Source organism: Amia ocellicauda, chromosome 13, assembly GCF_036373705.1.
Source record: "Amia ocellicauda isolate fAmiCal2 chromosome 13, fAmiCal2.hap1, whole genome shotgun sequence".
Lineage (NCBI taxonomy): Eukaryota > Metazoa > Chordata > Actinopteri > Amiiformes > Amiidae > Amia > Amia ocellicauda.
Genome location: NC_089862.1, coordinates 12,749,198 through 12,772,720, shown reverse-complemented (window position 1 = coordinate 12,772,720; position 23,523 = coordinate 12,749,198). Strand labels below are relative to the sequence as shown.

Here is a 23,523-nt window from a genome sequence, read left to right as displayed (position 1 = left end):
AGTATTTAAAGCTCTGTACGGTTGGTTCTCTTTTCTAGCCTAATTTACCACAGCAGCTGCAGCTCAAGCGGCCTGGCCCCTGTTGCTGGGGCCCTCCATCAAGAGAAGAGGGAATGAACCGTCCCTGCTGCCACGGAAACCACAGGGACCTCTGACATGCTCATAAAACATAACAGAAAAGTGCAGAGAGTTGGGCAAGAGTCAGCGATCAGGTACTGTGTCAGACTATTGCTGTGACAATTGCAATTGCTTTTCTTCATGTCCCAAAGGCCATTTTTCTTACCCAGGCCACTGTGTTATACATGTACAGCAAATTCAGAAAAATGCACATTGGGTTGATCGTGACCACTCACCCTTTATGGAGCCATCTGAAGGAGGCCATTGATACCAGAACACTCACCAATTTGAATACACTCAAAGTAGGTGGTGTTATAAGGCTCGTATTGTACCCCAGCCTGTTATGTTGAGGTCAGTCCACTAGACTTTAGAGTGCACAGAGGTTTTTAACGTAGTGGATATGGTGTTTGTTTGATCCGTGCAGTTTGGCTGCTGGGAGGGGCACCTGTAATGGTGATATGAATCTAAGGTCTGACCACATTAACTTTCAGATGCCATCAACTACCCCAGAGGTATGCAAAACAAGAAGCTGTGTAATAAATGGAAATAAGGAGGGTGGATCAAGTAGAATTTGTTTGAAAAACAAACAAATACATACATACACACATAATATTCAAAATTATTAATTGCGTTTGTAATTATTTATTTCAAAGGGAAGCCAACCTAAGCGGCAAAACAGTGTGACAAAAATATATCAAACAATGTATATAAACAAGAGTTCATTGTTTGGTCACTGCTGAAAATAGTATAAGTCCATATCAATCCATGGCTGGATGAAGGCCTCCCCAAGATGTTTCCACTGTCCAATCTACAGCTTCTCTTTTCCAATGACAAGCCTGCAAAATTTATTATTTCATCTTCCCATCCTTTATGTGGTAATATTTGGGTATTTTTTCATCTCTTGGGATCCATTTGATCCCAAGAGATGAAAAAATACCAAAAAATGACCACATAAAAGATGGGAAGATGAAATAAACTTCACAGGCTTGACATGGAAAAGCTTCCTTTGTCCATCTGTGACCTGTTCTTCTTACAGTGTGTCCGGCCCATTGCTATTTTAACATTTTCACTCTCAATGATGTCAAATATTTCAGTTTGTTCTCAGATCCATTCATTTATTTATTTATGCAGTTTGCAGTTTCTTTAACATGTTTGCATTAAGTGACCAGGTATTAGAGTATAAGTGAGCACTGATAGTATGCATTGATCAAATACCTTTCTTTTCAGGCAAATGGGCAGATGTCCTATCAACAGCATGCTGCTTCTTCCAAATGCACTCATTTTCACTCTTCTTTTGATCATACCTCCATCTGCGCTAATCTGTTTTCCGAGGTAGAGCAGATAAAAGATGAGAAGATTAAATCAGAAGCTTTGCTGGCGTGACCTGGAAAAGAGACACCATAGAAGTGGAAATACTTCTGGGAGGCCGTCATCCAGCAGTGGATTGATAAAGGCTGCTGATGATGATGATAATTTGTATGTGTGTGTCTGCGTGTGTATTTATCTACGCTTAAAAGACGAAAATAAAGCCGCAATTGTGTGTTGTAATTTCTTTGCACCAACCTTGTGGAGAACAAACACTGTGTGATAAGAATACCAGAATGTAACTGTCAATTAGATTAGAGAAGTATGTGACTCGCAATGAACTAAGAGTATTGTATTGTTCACTTTCTGTCCAGCTGTATACTAAGGCCCAGTGCTTTAATTGCATAGAAATGATCAAGATACCACTGAAAACAATTAGCACTCACCTGTGACCACCTAAGCTGTCATGAACTCATAAACTTGTGTGTGTAGTATGTCTTCCACAAACCATGCTGAATGAAGTGAAAAGAAAATGCTGCGCATAGGAGAAGGGATATAAGCTTTAATATGACTTGGGCTCAGAATTGCACAAAGAATAAAATAACCTTCAATTGATTCAATAGTAATTTTCATCATCCACCCGCAACCTCTCCTCACAGGCTCACCTCAAGGCTCCATCCTGGGCCCCCTCCTGTTCTCTCTCCACACTCCATCCCTGAGCCCCGTCATCGCATCCCATGGTTTCTCTCATCGACGTCGTTAGACCCGGGCTTCCAATTCAGATTATTTCCCACGGCATTTCTGCGCGATTATACTATACTGACGTGCAAAAACTAAATATGAAAACACTGTCAACCCCCCTGGTCTTACCGGAGAAATCACCGTCAGCACCCCTCCCACCCTCCCCCTCTCGTACCGGAGAGATCACTGTCAGCCCCAGGTGACCGGGCTCAAGCCTGGTTAAATCCTGAAGTCTAGTGACGCCCCGGGTTTCTCCTACCACTTCGACGCAGATGATGCCCAGATCTTCCTGTCTTTTCCCTCTTCTAACCCTCTCATCCCCTCTCGTATCTCTTCCTGCTTGTCTGCTAATGTCTGGATGCACTCGCACCTCCTCAAGCTCAACATCTCCAAATCGGATCTCCTCTTTTTTCACCACTCTTCTTCACCTTCTGCTGATCTCTCCATCTCAATCCCCTTGAAATCCACCACACTCTCGCCTTCTTCTTCTGCTAAAAACCTAGGAGTCACCCTCGATCCTGCGCTCTCCTACACCCAGCACATCACCATGCTGACACGCACCTGCAGATTCTTCCTGAGCAACATACGCCGAATCCATCCCTTCCTCAACAACTACTCAACTCAGCTGCTCGTCCAGTCACTGGTCCTCTCCCACCTGGACAACTGCAACTCCCTCCTGGCCAGCCTGCCTGCAACTACTACCCGCAGATCCAGCTCATCCGGAACTCTGCGGGTCGTCTGGTGTCTCTCTGCCACGATTCACACACACTACTCCACTGCTCTGCTCCCTCCACTGGCTCCCGATACCGGCACGCATTCAGTTCAAGACACTGACCCTCACCTACCGCTGTCTTGACCACACTGCACCAAGCTACCTTCAGACACTCGTCTCTCCATACATCCCCTCCAGACCACTGCGCTCCTCCAGTGCCAGAAGACTAACTCTGCCTCCTCTCCGCTCCCCTTCCTCCAGAGCCGCTCCTACTCATCCCTGGCCCCTAAGTGGTAGAACGACCTGCCCACCGAAGTCAAAACAGTAGAGTCCTTGATCTCCTTCCGGCACTTACTCAAAACATATCTTTTCAGACAGTACTTAGTCCTTTACTCTCCTGTAGGATAGCACTTTACGTTCTACATGCTTCTTGCCTTACTTGTACTCGTATTATTTTGTTTTCCCCTTTGCTCCCTTTCCCGTAGCCCTTGACTGTGACCTTTTATCTTGTCTGCACTTAGCTTTTACTACCCAGGATGTAAGACCTAATTTATTGTATTCACTTGTGTAATGTATTATGCTTTGAATTGCTTTGTATTATGAAAATCTGAATTTGTGATGTTTGATGTTTTGAACTGAACGGTATTTTTGCACTGTGTATTGCACTTATATTTTGTAAGTTGCCCTGAATAATAATAATAATTTTAAAATAATGTGCTGTAATAAGTTTTTGTATGTCTGGTACATTGAAAAACAGTTTAATTAGTGATTCCAACATGAGCAGTGTTCTTGCGTATGCAAAGGAAGGCCGGGATTGTGAACAGTAAATTACTAGATTGAGTTTCCCCCCTGGGATCAAGATGTCTTTAAGTGTCTTTTGTGTTGACTGTCTCATGATCGTCTATCATAAGGATCCCCTACACATCACTACAGGGACAAAATACAAACAGGAGAATGTTTAAGTGTCTTCTCTTATGAAGTACAAAAATATAAAAATATACGACTGCTTATAATAATAAACAAACAAATCACAGTCAATCTGGCATTTTATTGTATAATTCCACAGTTCTATTATTATTTATTTATAAAGTCTGTTGAGTAGATGGCAGACATGTTGAACAACATGCCAGGGTCACAGAGGTCTGCTCTAAAGTAAACTAAATAAAGAGAATTTATCTTTTTTATGGTTTTACAAAGTTTAATAGAAGAATACAAAAAAGAAAACATTTAAAATGACACCCAAATGGAACTTTCCCCAATATACATTGTAATTGTAATTAAAATATATTTTATTTGAGAATTTAACTGTACATATTTAATAATAATAATTGTAATTCGTTATTGACCCATATATACATATATATATGTACACACACACACACAAATATATATATATATATATATATATATATATAGTGTAGGGTCAATGTCACTGATATATAAAAACAAAAATATAGAATGCAATTGGAAACAAACAATTCCTAAGGGACACTGCTGAAGGCGAAATGTTGGTGACCTCTCATAACAATTAAATAGACTTGTCAAGTACAATAATACTAATAACAAGAACGGAAAACAATGCAACCCAACTATACAGACATATTAATAGGACAATAAGTTTAAAATATATACAATAGTGATTACAATATTTTCCTGTAACATAAAATAATGTTATTTACAGAAACACAAAATAACAAATCATCATAAGTAAATCTACATGGCTTAAAAATGTTCCTCTCAGCAAAGTTAACTCCAAATAAAGACATAATGGGCTAAAACAATGTTCTTGAAAATGTGAACAACACCCATTTATAGAAAATAAAGTACCGAAATAGAGAAATGTAATGTGATTTTTTAAAATCATTTATATGTTTTGTTTTTCAAATAAAAATTATTATCAGAAATACAGCATTTCCTTAAATTGCTACATATTAAGCATGTATTTTATTTAATTGTAAAGAATTAAGTTAGGGAAATACAATAAATGTAAATCTATAAATATGTAAATGTGTGTATTAGTTTTGTCTTTGTTTTGTCTTATTTTATAGAGAAAGACAATTGTCATTGAGTTTTAGCCATTCTTTAGTGGTCAACAATATGTATATGAAACACTAATCAATCATTAATTTTATGTTTACAAATTGTGTAGTAGTCCTGTAATGCACAATCACTTCTAAAACTGGAACGAAACAAAACAAGCAAATGAGGAGAAAAAATCAAAACACATTTGAGACAAATGGGGGGGGGGAACGAATTTCTAATAAGTCCACAGAAACATTTCCCCTCATCCTTCTGTACACTCACAACCATCATTTCCCTCCTTGGTCAAGCCAAGCACTGAAACAATGATGGAAATACTGCAGTGCTGCTCAGACAGTCCTTTGCTGACAGAATGTATATATATATATTGCACTAACGGAGGCCTCAATGAATATGAACAAGAAGGGAAGTACTTCAGATGATCAAGGTGCTCAAAGTAGAACGGAGACAACAGTGCAGGATACAGGGGAGCTAAGGCGTGTCTGAACAAGATTAACAAGATTTTCATGTTTACTTTAATAAGTAACTCAGACACTATGATGGATTAGTTTTAACAGTGTATTTATATTTTAGGTATGATAAAAAGATAAAATGCTTACACACTACTTGAATGTTACTTCAAATTTAACAGCTACAAAAAGGTAGATTTCTCAGATTTTGTTTCTTAAAACAAAGTTTTAAAATAACTAATATTAAAACTCAGAATGGGCTGAACGGAATGCAACAATATTATTACCTTAAGGGATTACAGGTACAATGTTATATGGATAATTATTCGAACCTTTTACATTGGATACAACCAATGTAGCTTTGTAAATGTGTAGGCACTTTATTACACAAGAAACAGTATGTTTCAAGTGTCTATTGTCTTTAAGATGAATTCAGAGTGACACAACTCAGTGTTTCAAAAATGTGCGGTAAGGTTTATAAACTTGATGTCTGTAATAGGCTTACACACAATGCTATTTAATAGGATTCAGGAAGTTTAAAAAAAAAAAAGCTCTACAGTGATGAGTCACACGTACGAACGCATGGAAGTGAAACTTCCTGGAGAGGAAACAACTGGAAACAAAGCACAGAAGACCTCTTATGTGTGGAACTCAATTTTAAGTTTCCAAAAGGGACAATTTTAAATCCAGCTCAAGAGTCAAGATGGCAACTGGACAATGGTATAGATGTGAAACGGTATAGAACATGATTGTTCTACTTTACTTTATATGCCAATTACTTGTAAATAATCTATAGTATTTTTCTCTGTTTCTTTCTGTTAAGGTGTTATAACTGATAACTGCTTCTGCAAGTGCTTTATTTATTGCTGACTGAGAAATAATAAAATCCTTCAAGTGAATGGAGTTCCAAGAGATGTTTGAACTGTCTTGTCAATAATGACTGTATATGCTGTATCTTACACAGACAACACATTGTAAAATTATGTTTTTAATTTGATGAGTAAAAAAAACCCCACTAACAACAATTATGTCTTTCAATTCTGGAAATATCTTCTGGAAGGCAGAAACAAAAGGGCATTTTTCAAGAGGGTAACCATATATAACAATTTAGTAAAGATAAAAAATAAAGGACAAGATGTAAAAGGGAAGCTTATTTTTCTTCTAATGCAAAAATAACATATACAGTTATGTTGGTATAATATGCCTGCAACTGGTCTCAAATTTCACTTAATAATAGGTAATACAAAACACCTAATTAGAAGATTAAGATATATATTTTAGCACAATACCTAGTGTGGTATTTTTCCCAAACAACATCACATTTCCTCATTTAGTTCAGAAATCTTCATCTAGGTTTAGTTATTGATTTATTTGACTAGTTTTCACATTGTGGAGTTGTACTTTTAATTATTCACAAGTATGCAAATATGCCTGTGTTCAACATTGCTGCCTCATGTTGCCGAAAACAAGTATGTACGGGTAACATCCCTGACACCACCTCTATTGCTCATTCTCTCTGGCCAAAAACAGCCTCACCCTCACACACACAAAAGGTGCTTTCTCTGAGATCTAACTGACACATTTTTCTTTTCCTTAAAACTTAAAAAAAAGGGTAATTATTGATACGTGAAAGTTGTGCAGGTAGCCTCTCTCTCTATTATCTCTTCTGCCAGACAGGTTAAAAACTTGGGTGCCATTGGCTGCTTATCATTGTTTTTCCTCATTACTGGTGCTCTGTGCATTCTTGAGTTTGACTTTGAGTAACAGTTCAGGTTCAGGGGAGACCATTCTTCTGCTGAGTGACAGCTCCATTTCCCACAGATATGAAAATGGAGCTGTCACTCAGATCCCAGCAGGAACACACTAGGCAAGCTGAGCCAATAAGGAGGAGCTGCAATGGAGCGAGTATGGGATGAGGATGAGAATATGGAAGGATGATGGTTTGAGGGAATAAACAGAAGCTGCATGCACAATTATATGCATCCACTATAAGTTGGGAACATCTTCCTATCGCTAACAAAAAAAAACATCAAGTAGGTTGGTCATTAACATTAAAAACAACAAATATATAATCCCAAGCATGAGAAAATAACATTTACATAGGTAACTGAAATGTATGTTTTAAAGGAAGAAATGTCTTTAATTTCTCCATTTAAATATTTTAACAAACTATTAAAAAGTAAATCAAATTCTTCTCAAAACATGTGCTTCATGTTTGTACCATTCTATGGTTATTTAAAAAATAAGACATGAAAAACTAAAATAAACATATGCATATTCAACATATACTTTACAACACCTGAAGGATATTGTCCAGCTAATGAATCCAAAGTGCTCTGCTACATTCAAACTGAAATATTAATTACAAAATTGGACATGCACATTATTGCAAAATTCTTGTTTCACACCACAAAGCCTGATATGTACAACATGACTCCTTAACTCAAACCATTCCTGCACGTCCTGGGAATGTTTGGTTGGGACTTGATACTGAAAATAGATTATATTTTAGTATTTTAGTTTTGAAATACGGGTGTTTTTCAAAACAAACAATCTAAACAATCCAGTTTGTTAAAGTAATTCCTATAAGCTTATGTGAGGCATACAGCTTTATAAATGTCACAAAATAAAATATCACCAATAGGCCTGTTGCTGATTGATTGTCTTTATAAACAAAATGGGGGATTGAAAATAATAATAATAACAATATAAATCGGCACGGTCAATACCCCCATGTTGACAGTCAAAAACTACCTGAACTTTACAGTGTACTTTTCTCAGTGGGTACAAATCACCTTCTCTTAGGCACTTTTGAAATGGTCTCCTGGGACGTCCAGTGGTTTTGATCTTCACCCAGCAGCACTGTGCCGCGCTCAAGCTCTGTGCTGTCTCAGCTCTTCTTCAATGAACACGTCATCGCCCACCAGGAGCGGCTGTGTGGAGGCTGTGCTGCTGCCAACCGAGTTGAGCCGCAGGGAGTGACAGTGAAGCTCCTCTCTGTGCGAGAACTTACTGGAGAAGTTCAAATAGATCTGGAAGATAAACCAAAATGGCATTTGTCACAAAAGAAAGACAGAGACTAATAATTCAAGGTCTGGGTTGTCATGACTGCTTCTGTTTTTACACAACCAAAGAGGCCTGGCCACACCATACAAAAAAATAATAATCTTGCAGTTTATGTAACTAAATAAAACAAATGACGGCTTAAAATATTATCTCTGAGGGCTGCTTTGAAGCGAATATGTCAAAAACGTGACCATAGTTCTGTTTAATGGGACCAAATGATGGTAATTGCTTGATGAGGCAATTCTGCTCCTCTCGTGACCTTGCTGTAAGTATACAGAACAACGCCCTTCCCAAAATAAACTGTGACACATATAAGCACTAGCAGCCTGGCATTGCCACCATTTCATTTAAGAGAAAAATTAAATCACACCATCTAGCCTTGTTGCAACAGTAAACTGGCTTCAACCAACACCTTCCATTTTAAACAGCTCTGTTCATGGCAGGTAAACCAACCAACATAGTGTTTATATGAAATATACTTCACTCTGTTATTGCCGTTTTTCAAGTCAGTGATCATTTGAAATGACCAGCAGTAAAGGGCATTTGACTCTACTTAAAATGCCAAATTGCAAGGGAAGTCGCTGTTCCTAGTTACATATCTCAATTCTCCCTAAGGCCTCAGTCTTTTTCCAGTTCATGTCTAAGGACAGAACTACATGCAGGGTTTTATTAGAATTTTGTAAAGAGGTAAACCTCAAGTCAATCTGTTAACAACTGTGCTACATCAATGTGTTAAAAGATTTAGAATAACCTACATGTCACTGCAGCCCAGTATTTGGTATTTTACAGAGTGTTCAATCTAAAATAAACTTATCAACCAACTTACATGTTTAGTGCTGTCTGAGAGCTGTAATTCAATCATATCTACAATCTTCCCGAATGAAGGTCTCCGGAGGGGGTCTGTGTCCCAGCAGGACTTCATTATTTCATACCTGAAAAAGGCCTTTGTTAAATCTAGTGCAATAACAATAAATAACATGACCCAGTCAGTAAAAATAGTGGAGATTGAAAATAATGTAGTCGCTGATGAACTGATGAAGTTATATACCAATAAATCATGCAAAATATCTCTATATATATGTGTTAGACTGGATTACGGTGTATACTAAAGGGAGTTTGTTTCAAGTAACTTAAATGCATTAAATTGTATTGTATGTCAATCTTAAAAAAGAACAGAAAAATAACATGTTTCGAGCAATCAATTGCAAATCTTCATACCCCGAATTTTGGTATAGATATACACACAATTTAACTTTAACTACAATTGATTTAACTTTGCTGCAGTATATGTCTTTAAACTCGTGAAATGATGATGCTCAAGTAAATGATGTAAAGATTATGAAAAACACGCCCGTTTCCACATACAAACCCTCATTTAAATGCTACTGAGATAATCCAATACATCCTTAAATGACCGCATCATAAAAGTGCAAGATAACTGGTCCATTTATTGTGGCTTTCAAGGTAAAGTTGCTGATGGATGTTTCATGGTTAACAATGGTGTATTTCATATTAATGGTAATGCGGAAAGCAGTTTTTTTTTTTTGTTCCCCTATTATCATTATGCTTTATACTGTTGTGTGTCTGTTGTGCACTGTTTAGTATTGTACTTCGTATTGTAAACACTTATATTCACGGTTTGTTAGCTCCATCAGTGATGTGAAAAACTACTCTGGAAAGATTAGTAAAACAAAGTATTAAACAACTGGATGCAAGGCACAAGGCTTGTACACTCTTTACGTTGAACAAGTTGTCACATGACGGCCATGGATTCTGTGAGAGCTCATTTGCATATTAACTTGTTCCTTTGCCCTTCATTTGCATGAAGTACAGTACAGACAAGTAAACTCCACCATTGTTGTCTCTACAGAAACTCTTCACAATCTGCCCTGTTTTTCTTGTCACATATGGTTTCCTCTTTGGGTTGAACAATGGTATAGTGGCTACCAAGGGGGAATGATTTAATAAGGAATGTATTGTGCATAATTAAAGCCACAAATGTTACTGTTTATTGTATTTTGAGAAAGTAAAGAAATGTTTTATTCACCAATAGCGGAAGACGATAAATCCTTTCTTAGCTGTATTTCAGTATGACTGTTCAGCTGGACTTATAATTATGACCACCTGTGCATCTAACAAAGACTTGTTACAGGGTTACGCCACCTCTGGAGGAGACAATGGGAGTGGTGGCCCCCTCACTGGGGGAGTCCATTTCTCCCTGTGTCCCACTAACCAGTTCAGCTTCCATAGAACTGTACTATCACTGTTCCATTTTGTGTAAAATAAATAGATAGTGTTTAGGGTATCTGATTTTCATAGAAATGTGATGCATGAGGTCGCATTTGCTAATAAGTATTCTGGGCTCTAGGTCTGCTCCCTGTCACACATTCTGGCCCCTCACTTTTAGACCTGTGGTGGCACTTCTGAGTTCTACAAATATGTTATAGTTTCACATTCGCACACAGACCATAACTACAAGAATGCACAGAGCATATTGCAATATTAATAACTAGCTATCAATACTGAGGAGACACTTTTTTTTAAACAGGAAATAAGTGATACAACACCACCACCACCACATGCAAAATACATATTGAGTCTATGACTGTGAACACTTATAGACAAGTAATTTTCACTATCTAAAATGTTGGGCAAGCCGGAGAATCATCTGGTTGTATGTTTGTGATAATTCTCACCATGGCTTTTCTCTGGCAAGTGGGCAATTTTCTCAATCTTTCCATTTTGTTTTGCTTTATCAGTTTAGATTAGATTCTGTATATTCGAAATATAAAGTCCTAGTGTATAGTTTCATGATTGCAAACTGAGACGGCAACAAAATGTGGAAACTTTACAGGTGGGTGAATACTGTTGCAAGGCACTGTACATTTACATATGTATAATATATATAATTAAAAAAAAAAAAAAATCCCGTTGTAGTTCTTGGCATTTAAAAATTATAAAAGCATAATTAGAATTGCAGCAATCGAGAAATTCTAGGGTTGCCGTTCTGGTTTTCCGTGTCTCATTATTGTAGCGCTGACTCTTACCACTGTCCTCTGGAGGAAACATTACAGTGGGGTGAAGCTCTGTTTAAGCCCTGGTGGCGTTTTGTTCCTATTCACGGTGTTCTTCCCAGGAGGCAGAAAGAAACTGCAGTCTATAATAATACAAAGTATGCGTACTCCTGTTTGTGTAACTCCTGTCTGCATACTCTGAATAACCACCACAATAATCCAAAGTGGCATGAATTGATAAACAAGATTGTCAACACTACAATATATATTTTTAAACTGCTAAATGTAGATCTGCAAGTTCATAGTTAACATTGCCAACATTTGTATCCTTACATGTCATGGGGTGCAAACTCAGGTCCAATCATTCTGTATCCCTCTTTAATCATTTTGTAGAATTTGGAATCCACAGGCATGCCAGGGTAAGGGCTGCTTCCTGTTAAAATTGAAAGGTTCTTATTTAGTTTCAGAAATCCTTAAACAGAGCCTAGAAAAACAAATATCTTAGAAGAATAAGTCAAGACATACCCAAGGAGAATATTTCCCACAGTAATATGCCATATGACCAGACATCACTCTCGAAAGTATAAACACAGTCGAAAATACTTTCAGGTGCCATCCACTTCACAGGAAGTCGGGCCTAAAAACAAGAAAGCACTACAATTACAACAACTTCCAAAGTCATAGTAAAAACAGTTACCATTGAAATACTCATACAACTGTCATAAAATTGTGAATCCTTATGGTTAATACAAAACTCACTGATTAGACATAAAATGAAAACACAACCCAATTAAATTCCAAGCTTGGGTAAACGTGTTGGCTTTTTGAAAATGGTGGTACCAGTTGTAAAGAGTTCTCATTCACACAGACAGATACATACACTGGACACAACAAGACTGAGAAAATACACAAAAACGCATGCTAGTGCATTAGTGCATGTTAAACTTTTCCAAGCTGAGCTCAAACATTACCACACGCTCAACTACATGCATTGTACAACACTGAAAGAGAGATCTGTTCTATGCATTTGGTGTGACAGTTACTCCCGGGGAGTACAAATTGAGTATATGACCATGTGATATTATTTTCTTGGAACAGTAAGAGCACTGAAATAATGGGAACTCCAGTGAAAACAAAGTAAAAGAAAGTGAAACATTATTAGGAAAAAAAATATATGAATGAATCCGGCTTACAATTGATTAAAAATGGCAATAGGCCGGACATATTGCAAGAGAAACAGATCAAAGATGGACAAAGGAAGCTATTGAATACTAAGAGGTGAACCACATAAAAGATGGGAAGATGAAATCATAAACTTTGCAGACGTGACGTGGAAAAGAGAAGCTGTAGATCAAAGCAAGTGGAAACATCTTGGGGAGCCTTCATCCAGCAGTGGATATAGTCTGATGGTGATGGTGATATTGATGATATTCATAATTGAACTCGTCTTTAGCTGACGCCTCTATAACGACTGGTTAACAGTTAATTCATACCCGAATGTTCCCAATAAATGTCATAGCCATTTCAGTTTTGCAGCCCTGGCAGATCTGGGCACAGTGTAGACGTCACCTTGGCTTGTGGTCAGTTATGACAGTTGCTGTCTGTGGTTTCTAACCACTTCAATTCTCAAAATTATTCACCATTTAGACCCAAGGAACCCAAGGAATCTGTACCCGGAGGATCACTTCTGCCTCCTCTATACCAGCTCACCATTTGAGATGACACATTTGTGTCTAGTGGTCTGGGAATTTTTGAACAATAGTTATTGTATTCTTATTTGAGCCTCTATAGCAGAGTAACAGCACTGACAGATGGGATTTTCTACAAATTATTACACACTCTGCACATTTCTGTATTTTCTTAAAACCGTCAGACCACTGGTGGCAATCGGTTCTCCTAATAGTACCCTCGTCTTCTGTTAGAAGCAGTTCAAATGTCTACACTGTACTCATCTTATTTATTATATCATCAATCAAATCTCAAAAATAAATCCAGGTACCCCCCAGTGGCATTGCCTCTAAATGGTTGCTCCTGTGGTGGAAAACATTTTTGGAGTCGGGAGTTCTAATCAGAATTTATTATGTGCACGGGAGGAACAGTGCAACACAAAACTCAAAGGATTTTAGGCCAGAATGACACTGTTCCCCAAAAGTTTTAAGATAGAACAAAGCTTTTATACCCCCTCTGGGACATACCCTCAAGGGCTATAACATATTATAATCAGTGTCTGAATGGTCATTTCTAATTACTAGCAGTGATTTAATTGGCATTCTAAACTAAGCCTTTCCATCTCATCAATATTATAATCATTACTCATGAATAATAATCATGAATCTCTAAATAGCAAGTTGCATTGGAAGGTAATTTGCAGATAATACGTTGCAAGAAAGGAATGTGAACCAAGATAGGAGTAACAGCACACAAAGGACAAAGGCAGGATAGGATTTCTATATTTTTCTGCTACACTCCTTTAAAGTAGGAATAAATGTCCTGTAGTTACAGACTATTTTGTATCAAACCCTGTTTTGTTGTTGGTTCAATGCCTAATTACTGACTTTAAGTCATAACCCTTTCATAATGGATACAGAACCCTCACCACTACGGCACACTTTCCCCTTTTTGCTGCCATGAAATGCTATACAACTTATACTTACATTGCCTTTAACAACATAGTTTGAATCATTCTTAATGTCTCTGGCAAGGCCAAAATCACAAATCTTTGCCACCCGCCCTCGTGTCAGCAGAATGTTCCTTGCTGCTAGGTCTCTATGAATGCACTGCAAAACAGGCAATAATGAAAAATATGTCAAGAACCAAAAAAACTGGTAAGCTGCTTATCAAAGGTACATACATATGAAACTTACATTAATTAAAATATTAAGCAAAGCTATTACAGCAATTACATTAAAATAAGATTTGGGCTTAAAGGCATTCAAAATGGAAATCAGGAGACACTTCTTCACACAGAGTGTTGTCACAATGTGGAACAAACTCCCCAGCTATGTGGTAGATGCTGAAAGTTTGGGAACATTTAAAAATAAGACTGGATAGGATCCTTGTTTCACTCAGTTATTAATGGACACCAAACAAGCACGATGGGTCGAATGGCCTCCTCTTGTTTGTAAACTTTCTTATGTTCTAATGCTCTTAAGATTTAAAAATAGTGGTATCCAGAACTAGAACCTTTATCACTGAGGGAAGGTAATCTTACATTTTTTGAAGCAAGAAAGCTCATCCCCTTAGCAACTTGGTAAGAAAAGCTTAAGAGATCTTCGGTGTCCAGAGACATTGTGTCATCTTGTAAAACTTCATTGCTGATGTCTTTATCACCATATGATCCTAATCAGAGAGGGAAATAAAAAATGATAGCTGAAAATTGTTAGATGGTGACATCTGTTGTATGCAAATCTGTATCCAATTTCATGCTTTCTGGGTGATTTTTATTGGATAATCCACGCCCCTAAAGTGATGTGTTATGTATTTAATTTGCATACAGAGCAGTGCATGTCCAGATAAATCCAACTCCCCTCTTATTTCTTACACTAATTGACAAACTGTTATTCAGTGCATCTAAACCTCTGCTGTCTTAAAGGTCCGTTAGAGCATTCCCAGTCAGGATTGAGCATTCCCAGTTCTACATCGGAGATCATTTTCAGGATTTAGGGTCAGGGACCTCTAAGTGGTTTGAAAAATATTTTTTGCCAGCAAACAGCATTTAAAACAGCAGGTTCTGAATCACATGTTAAACAATCTGGCTTAGGAAACTAGGATTTTACTTACACTCAAAGAAAATGCTCTATGTTTAAGGTATTATATGAGGAAAATAATAAATATGGGATGACCTAATCCAGGTGTAGTCTGTCATTTTCAAGATTTGAATTTGAATTTCTGGTCCAGTGTAACCAGACTCTTCTCACCTTTCCACACTGTCCTTCTCTTCTCTGATGGGAAACCATGTGGTGTGACACCAGAAACAGAGGGTCGCATCATCATATAGCCATTTTTGCTGTCTTCACTGGATTCATGGAAGGAGAAGATGAAAAAAAATGTCACCTACTTTAACTGAATGAAAGGGAGTGGCCCTGACATTTCTAAAATATGGGTTTTAGGTATTGTTATAGTGTACAAGTAAGATACATACCACTCTTCCAGATCGACACATCATAAGCAGCTTGCTAAAATATAGAACGTACCAAATAATGGTGGATGTCAAACTTCAGCATGTATGCTCTCTCAGGTAGTCCGGATGTGGTGTGTCTCCCTGGATAGTGGAAAACTTCCCCATGGAGTTTGACACCCACCTTATTTGGCAAGTTTAAAATTGTACAGTTTCTCAAGTTGCTAATATGATCGAATTGATCTGGAAGAGTGTTATCTATCTAACTTGTACACTATAACACAGAAACATGCATAAAACTGTGGTTTTAGAAATGGCGACACGGGGGGGGGAGGTGGTATGGTGTTTTGCAGAGTTCATTTTTCATTCTTTGATTCTTGTGTTGTATTATTTATAGGGTGGCTGAGAGAAAACACAAGGGTCGGCTGGCGGTGTTTTGTTGGACTGTTTGACCACGACGTTTACTTCATAATTGCATTATTTTTAGGAGGGCTGAGAGAAAATATGGTCTAGCGCCACCCCTGGTCTCAGCTTATATGAAGGTTAACACTAGCACTATAATAAAAGAACATGAACACCCACAAAACAGACCAAATTACATCTATATATAAACGGCATATAACCTTGGTTATGAAAGAAAATAAACACAAATAATTTGAGGTGCTATTAATATAATGACCGTTTCCTTGCCACAGGCCGTATTATCAAAAACACTACACACGACCTTCAAACGGTCTTTGCTGAAGCTCCATATCAGCCATGTCATAGGCAGTTTTATCAAATTGATTTGGTAAGGTATTCTGTGCAGAAAAGGCCACACTGATTAACTAATGGCTGTCCACACAAATTTCAATCAATACACATCTGTTCATTTATTTAACTAACAAAATATGTTTTTTTAAACAGTATTTGATTCAAATTTCATGTCAAATGCTTCCTGCATTTCTTAAATTAAAGGTGCAGTGTTACCTCACAGAAGTAAATAAACCCTCAATTCTTTCTGTCTCTTTCTCTGAGTCTGATTACTGTTTGACAGGAAGTAAGAGAGGATACACCCATATTCACGCTTTCATATATTTAATCTATGCCATCTATTCTCACAATTAATTTTAATTAAAAAAACGTAATGCTTGAAAATAACATTGGATATGATGAACCTAAAAAAATATCTTTGCCACTTAATACAAGAATACAACCTAAATCCTTCTTTAACAAAGTTCGTTATTGCAGTCTGTGCTGCCAAGACCATAATCTGGGTTTGTCAACTGCAGTCCTCAATTCTTGATCAAACCAATTCCCTTACAAATGATTTTATGTTATACACTGTGCATAAAACATGTTTTGAGAGTCTATTCCCTGATAACAGGGCTGTTGAATCCCTGCTTTAATAATTCTGTGACACAAAGGTTGTCAATTGAGTATGAATAATTTCCCGAGCACATTTACAATGTCTAGTACAATGTTGGTTTTGACAGCTGTCCTCTGTGGTAGTTTACTGTTGTTAGCTGTTTATCATCACTATATGTTACCCTTTGATCAAAAACAAAATAGTTGGTTGGACTCAATACCACGGTTATAATGTTGATAATGGCAATGGATCTCTCTTATTTAATAACATAAAACATAAAAACATTTACATAACATTGTACTTTTTACAATCTGTTCCCACAAATAGAGAAATTGGTTCATTCTGATTATTTAATCTTGCAATGACTGCTGTCATCGTTTAGCTGGTGTTCCTGCACAGCTAATTCACAGACATGGTGGCCCAGAATTCATTCTGTCGGATTCTAAACAAAATCTCAATGTCTGAACACATGTCCCCAGTTTTGGCATTTCTTCATTTGCTGCCAGTGAGGTATAGGATTGACTTTAAAATCCTATTACTCACAAAGTGTTATACAATTTAGCCCCAGTGTATTTAAGGGATCTTTTGCACTCCTGTCCTTGTGCTTAAACCAGACAAATACATTAATAACAGGGTGCTGGAGAGTCTTCTGCGTTATTGCTGTGTTTACAGTGGGCTGCATAGAGCTTTGCAATTTTAAATGAAAAGCACTCCAAACGTTAAATACAATGTTATTTTTATAGTTTAGGTTTAGTCTGGCAGCGTATTTACAGTTTTTATGATGCTGGAAATATTGAGTCATACAGACAAGTGAAATAAAGCTGAATTTATCTCCTGTTTATGGTTAAGGGCTTGTATTGGGGAATTTTTATTTTTCAGTCATGCCGACAAATGTTTTCAAGCAAATCACTCCACATCATATCAGATTTTATAATAAAATCCCTTGATATGCTGGCTTCTTATGTGGAATTGTCTGTGCTTTAGAAAACAGGGAGATGTTAACTTTGGATAATACCTCTGTTCATTTGATATTTTATTTTTTCTATTAAATTGAGCACTGAGAGGAGACATTTGAGACCACTGTTCCCAATTACTATAAGTGTCACTCTAGCACCAAGCAAGAGCAAGGACTACCATGCATCTGTCTCTCTTCCTCATTCTCACATTTGTGTTCACCTGAGGAATACTTGCTTGTGAGAGTCTAAGACCTGCCCACATGCTACGGCTCGAGACCGTGGTTGCAATACTGAGCTAATGAGAGCCGAAGAGCATGACAGCAGTCTACAGAGCTCTTTACATATATATATATATATATATATATATATATATATATGTTACATTCATGAATAAATAGGCACTTGTTGATGGAAATAATGGTCGCCTTGTATGCAAAGCACGCAACGCATCCGAGACCATTTATGCGGTACTAATAAGAGCTCACGGTGGGAAACCTTGGGTGCAAAGCGACACAGAGACATACTGAAGCAAAGAGAGGAAGTTTCGGGATAGAACTAGGCAGTGGTGCAAACTGCAGTAACAGATCTCACAAACAGCCTTTTCCTGTTTTATTACTTTAGTGATTTAATGTTTAAGTAGGCTCTTGTCGGTGAATTTTGTGCAATAATTACTCATACCATTGAGGTGGTAAGATGATGTGAAAAGCATGCCTTTGCAAAAGCTCTTGCAGTGGAACGAGAGGTTTCCAGGGCCAAGCATGCTCAATATTTCGGAACATACTAGTTAAACTATGACATGCAATTCCACAAATGGAGATGAATTACATTTTAAACTGCAGGTTCATAGCACACAGTAGTACAACTTCAGCTAACAATGCACTCAAGAAGACCAACAACCAACCGAGGTCATGAAAAAAAGAAAAGTCAGAGCAAGGACTTGTCCTCTGGTCACATAGTTAATCATTCTGTCTGAAGTAATTAACCCAGACACACTGCCTTGAACTATGAAACCTACATCCTGCTGCTTGGGGATATTCATGTGATTGAAGAACATCATAATAAACATATCTTCCAGCAAAAGTTGTCCTTACCTTGTTGGTTCGGTTTGGTTCACGATATTCTTATAATGAGAGTCTTCTCCGAATTTGGAGCAAAAAAACATGTCTCGTTTTCTTCTCAGGAAGTTTAAAAGGTCACCAAAACAGCAATACTCTGTAATGACTAATGTTGGACCTGAGAATAGGATAATGCATTATAATTAGAAAAGGCTTTTAAAAACAACAACAACAACAACAACAACAGCAGCTTGAATCATTGGGTCTTGGGTTATCAATTAAACCATTAGTTTGTAGCTCTGAGCATTTGTACAGAGATAAAATGCTGCTTTTTATTTCAGCTGTTTTTGGATCCCAAACCAGTAGTTATAAAGTAGATATTTAGTTTTTATTATTTGTTGCCTGGAGACCTTTTACTTTATCCAAGATCCACAGGGACCAAAAACAAAGCAATCTACAAAAGCTGTTACAAGATTAGACATTCATTAATTTACACAGAACCAAAAAACTGCTTTCCTGGGCACAGTTAGTAGAGCGCATATTCAGGTTTCTTTCCAAGGTAAAGATTTACATAATTTCAAAATGTAAGAAAAGGCCCAGGGAGAACCTGTAGTGTGGGAATTTTCTTCAGTGAGCTGAAAATAATCTTTCTGAAATCAGCTTAGTTAACGCAATGTTACTCCAAAGTAAAACGCTTTTTAATGAAGATGTAAGATGATGTTTGAACCAAAATAACATAATATAACATTGATAGCAAACAGAATAAATGCTTTTGCAAAAGATGTTTCTGCTACAAATTAGAAAAACTATAGAAGCAAAACAATACATCAGCTAAATGCACAGCACTGATGCTAAGATAGCTGCTGGTATATAATGATATGTATTTAGACTGATCAAAAGATCAGATGACTTCACACCATCGTTCGGCCTTCTATCTTGAAAAACTCAGACTGCGTTTTAACCATACCTTATCTGACTCGTGGGTTCCTTTAAATTCTCTGTATGGCTTCTGTTAAACTATTGCTAACCTCAGGCATTTGCAAACGGAGTGCATCTCATCAGTATATCAGCGGTTACGATCACTCAACTAATAAACAGGTTAAAGGGGCAACTGCATGCACACAGCAGTCAATGAATTAATAAATAATGAATAGGTGTATACTTAGGCCATTGGTTTTACAGATGCATATATTAACATGATGCATAATTTAGATAAACTTCATCAATTAACGTGCGGCTACCTCCAACTGTGCAGGCTCCCAAGAGATTGACAATGTTCATGTGGTGTCCTAGGTAGCTCAAGACCTTGAGTTCAGACATCAGCGCCTCCTTCTCAGTGGCATGGGCACTTGCTGTAAAAACAGAAGTTTTGCAGTCCGAATGATTAAGAACTTGTTTAATTTGTTTAAAAAGACCACAGGGCCCATTTAGAAGTCATGGGTTTAACGTACGTTTCAGCATTTTGACTGCCACAGTCATCACTGTGTCCGCTTTTGACATTCCGTATGCTGTGGCCTCCACCACTTTTCCGAATGCCCCAGAGCCCAGTATTTTACCTTAAGGAAACAAACAAACAATTAAACTCTGTATTTTCATGAACTGTCCACAAGATCAGCTTTAGACAGGAATGCAATTTAAATTAATCCTGTCACGCAACTATTATTGGACCCGTTTCCAGTACAAATGTTGTATAGTAGCATGCCGTTGGCTTTACTCTTCAGCACAAACTTGTTCCAGTTGGATCAACTGTGACAAAAAAATGAGAGCATGCTGTGAACACTTTCTAAATAAGACAGGCCATGGCTGTGAAAAGTTTATGCTTCCTCTGCTTTCACGTTTCAAACTTGTCGCAGATATCACTGGATATGTACATAAAGTGACCCTGAAAAGTCGTACAAATACACCACTACTGAGAACTACTAATTGTATTTAAAACAAAAACAACAAAGAATTCAATCCTAATTCTGTGGGAACTTTGCATCATGGTGCTTTGACACGAACCCTTGTCCACTTTTCTTGTCCAATGTGATGCCAAAATAACAAAAGGGTTATTTTAAGTGATTAGTAATGATTACACCCTTGCTTGCCCGTGTATTTGTGAGTGGCTAACTTAATCAGTTGTGGGGATATATGCTCATATCTAGTTCCTGACTATGACATATTTAGAAAGATTGAGTGTTGTGTGAGAGAATCCCACAAAGGTCCAATAGGGTTATTTCCTTCTTTAGTAGGAATTCTGATGGAATTACATTAAGATCACATTTAAAAAAAATCTCCAAACTCACCGAAGCGTAGTTTATCCCTGGGGAACTCCCATTTGTGGTCATACGGTAGCTGTGATGGGTCAATATATACATAATTGTTGCCATTTATGCCTTCTATAACCTTCCACTGAATCTGATATTTCGGTTTCTGCAAAGAAAGAGAGGATTGTGTGTTGCATCATGGACTCGACCACTCTCCTACACTGGAGAGCTGCATGGAAAAGCTGTTCACTGTGCTTATTTACCTGTATGTACTTGTAAGCGAGGACCACCAGGATGAGACAAAGCACAGCTGCTGCCACAACAAACCCAGTCAGTAAAGGGGTGAAGAGTTCATGGGCCACTCTTCTCTCTGTGTAGGAGCAGGGAGAAACAGCCACACACAACAACCTTGTTATTGTTTCCTACTGCTGCTCAAGTCTTGTATGATCAACTCCTGAGTCTTAAGGAGATTTCTCCCTATTTACAATGGATAGTGCTTGCTTCAGCAAACTGTAGGTAAAAAGATTAAGGTCTTTTCACACGTGAAAAGGCGCAACAAGAGAGGCTGCTTCGATTACCACTCTGTGTCACAATTAGTGCGAGAACAAGGTGCATGCTGGCTATCTATACGATCATAGGACGTGCAGCACTACTGAAACATCTAATTTGTTATCTGTATATTCATAACCAGGACACACAAACAAACAAAAAAAGTACTTAAATGGAACTCAGTGTCTCTTTTTAGTATCATGACTGCACAGAAGTCTGTCACTTGTTATTGTTGTCTCCAGCCTTGTATAATAAGCTCTTGAGTGTTAAGAAGATTTCTCTCCATTTCAAATCTCAGAATGCAGCGTCTGCAAGAAGAAATCCCTTGCATATCTGCCAATGGCTTTTTAAGCCTGCCTTCTTCAATACTCTACAGTACTGTTCTTATAAGAGCATTAGGCTGTACTTTAACGGAGATGTCCTTCTTGAAATCTCGCACGCTTCGGGGTGTAACAACACGTTATGTTACGCTACTGATTTGATTTTATGTGCCAACACGGTGAAAAATCTATAACCATAACCATATTAAACAGTCATCCAACTATCATAGAGAGGAGACATTTTAGTTGTTTTGGTTGTTTCAAAAGCTATGGTTTAGTGGCTTTAACATGACTACAATGTTTTGGTTTGCATCAGAGTATGTAAAGGTTGTTGAGAATTGTCTTTTTGTCTTGTGGTTGCAGCATCAGTTGGACTGCTGAAGATCAAAATAAAATGCACTTTCCTGTGTGGGGTCTTAAGGAGTTATTTGTATTGGCTCTTCAATGTCCCTTTTCTGACCACAGTAAACAGACACAGAAAACCAGAAAAAACGGCTGATTGCACATTAAGTGGGATTTTGTTTGTTTCACTGGTTACTGATGATCACGTAACAAAAATAACTCTGCAAGAACAGGCTCTATTGCGAAAAACTGTGGGACAACAACAACAAAAGAACGCTTCACAATATATGTACCCACCCTAAACTTAGGAGGTACACTTACTAGCAGCTTTTAACAAGTGGCTTGAGGGATATTGTGCTACTCCTCCCTCAACACAATTTCTCATGTTTGGCTATTTGGTTTCTTCCTGATTTACTGACCCAATTCAACTTTCTGGAATAATAAATTAATATCAAACATATAGGTCACAAGGAAAGGAGAAGAGCTTGGAAACAATTACTTAAAGAAGAAAAAATAAATCATGCAACAAATAATGTCTTAGCCACCAAAAACTGCTGAACTTGCACCATAGATTAATCCAGCCGATTCATCTACCCAGGAATTTGAAGGAAACAGATCACAAAAAAATTAAGGGAAGAAGAGTAAATAAATAATATATATAGTATCAAATAAGGGATGAAAAAAGTTCCTCAGTTCTCTTCAATAAAGTTGTTAAAGCCTGGTCATATGTGGCTCTTGTGTGAATAACAAACAAGGTAACAGCCTAGTAGCACACTAAACAAAAGACAATTGAAAAATAAATGGCAGTTTTGGCACATCTCCCTTACTTATTTTCTCCCTAAATCATTATTCAGCTTCACATTTGCATTATTCAGTTTTGAATTAAGTGATAAAAACAGCGTAGAGCATAAAAAAAAGAAAAATGAAAAGGGCTGCTGTGTTCTTTTAACGAAAAGACAAATAGTGGGTGAATAGCACATTTATACTTCTAACTTCCTTAATTCAGAAACAGCTGCATTGTCCGAGTACAAAAGGCACCTGTTGTTTTTCTCTGCAAGCAAGACTTGATCACAAACATCTGTCCAGTCTTAGTTTTCACCTTCATCTTAAAATTGTCAGCTCCCTTATTTAAATGGTTTTCAGTAA

At 37.5% G+C, this 23,523-nt stretch overlaps 1 protein-coding gene across 1 annotated transcript in view; it reads right to left on the bottom strand.

Moving 5' to 3' along the window:
- Positions 1 to 3,903: 3,903 nt before the first annotated feature.
- Positions 3,904 to 23,523, bottom strand: part of LOC136766453 (mast/stem cell growth factor receptor kita) — a 37,829-nt gene continuing 18,209 nt past the window's right edge. The window contains exons 10-21 of the mRNA XM_066719895.1: positions 21,430 to 21,536; positions 21,206 to 21,332; positions 20,372 to 20,476; positions 20,162 to 20,272; positions 18,957 to 19,098; positions 15,362 to 15,459; positions 14,656 to 14,783; positions 14,099 to 14,221; positions 11,970 to 12,081; positions 11,778 to 11,877; positions 9,257 to 9,362; positions 3,904 to 8,396 (exon numbers count right to left, since the gene is read on the bottom strand). Coding sequence (XP_066575992.1) covers positions 8,238 to 8,396; positions 9,257 to 9,362; positions 11,778 to 11,877; positions 11,970 to 12,081; positions 14,099 to 14,221; positions 14,656 to 14,783; positions 15,362 to 15,459; positions 18,957 to 19,098; positions 20,162 to 20,272; positions 20,372 to 20,476; positions 21,206 to 21,332; positions 21,430 to 21,536 — 1,418 coding nt within the window. The 3' untranslated portion in view covers positions 3,904 to 8,237. The remainder of the gene's footprint in view (positions 8,397 to 9,256; positions 9,363 to 11,777; positions 11,878 to 11,969; positions 12,082 to 14,098; positions 14,222 to 14,655; positions 14,784 to 15,361; positions 15,460 to 18,956; positions 19,099 to 20,161; positions 20,273 to 20,371; positions 20,477 to 21,205; positions 21,333 to 21,429; positions 21,537 to 23,523) is intronic.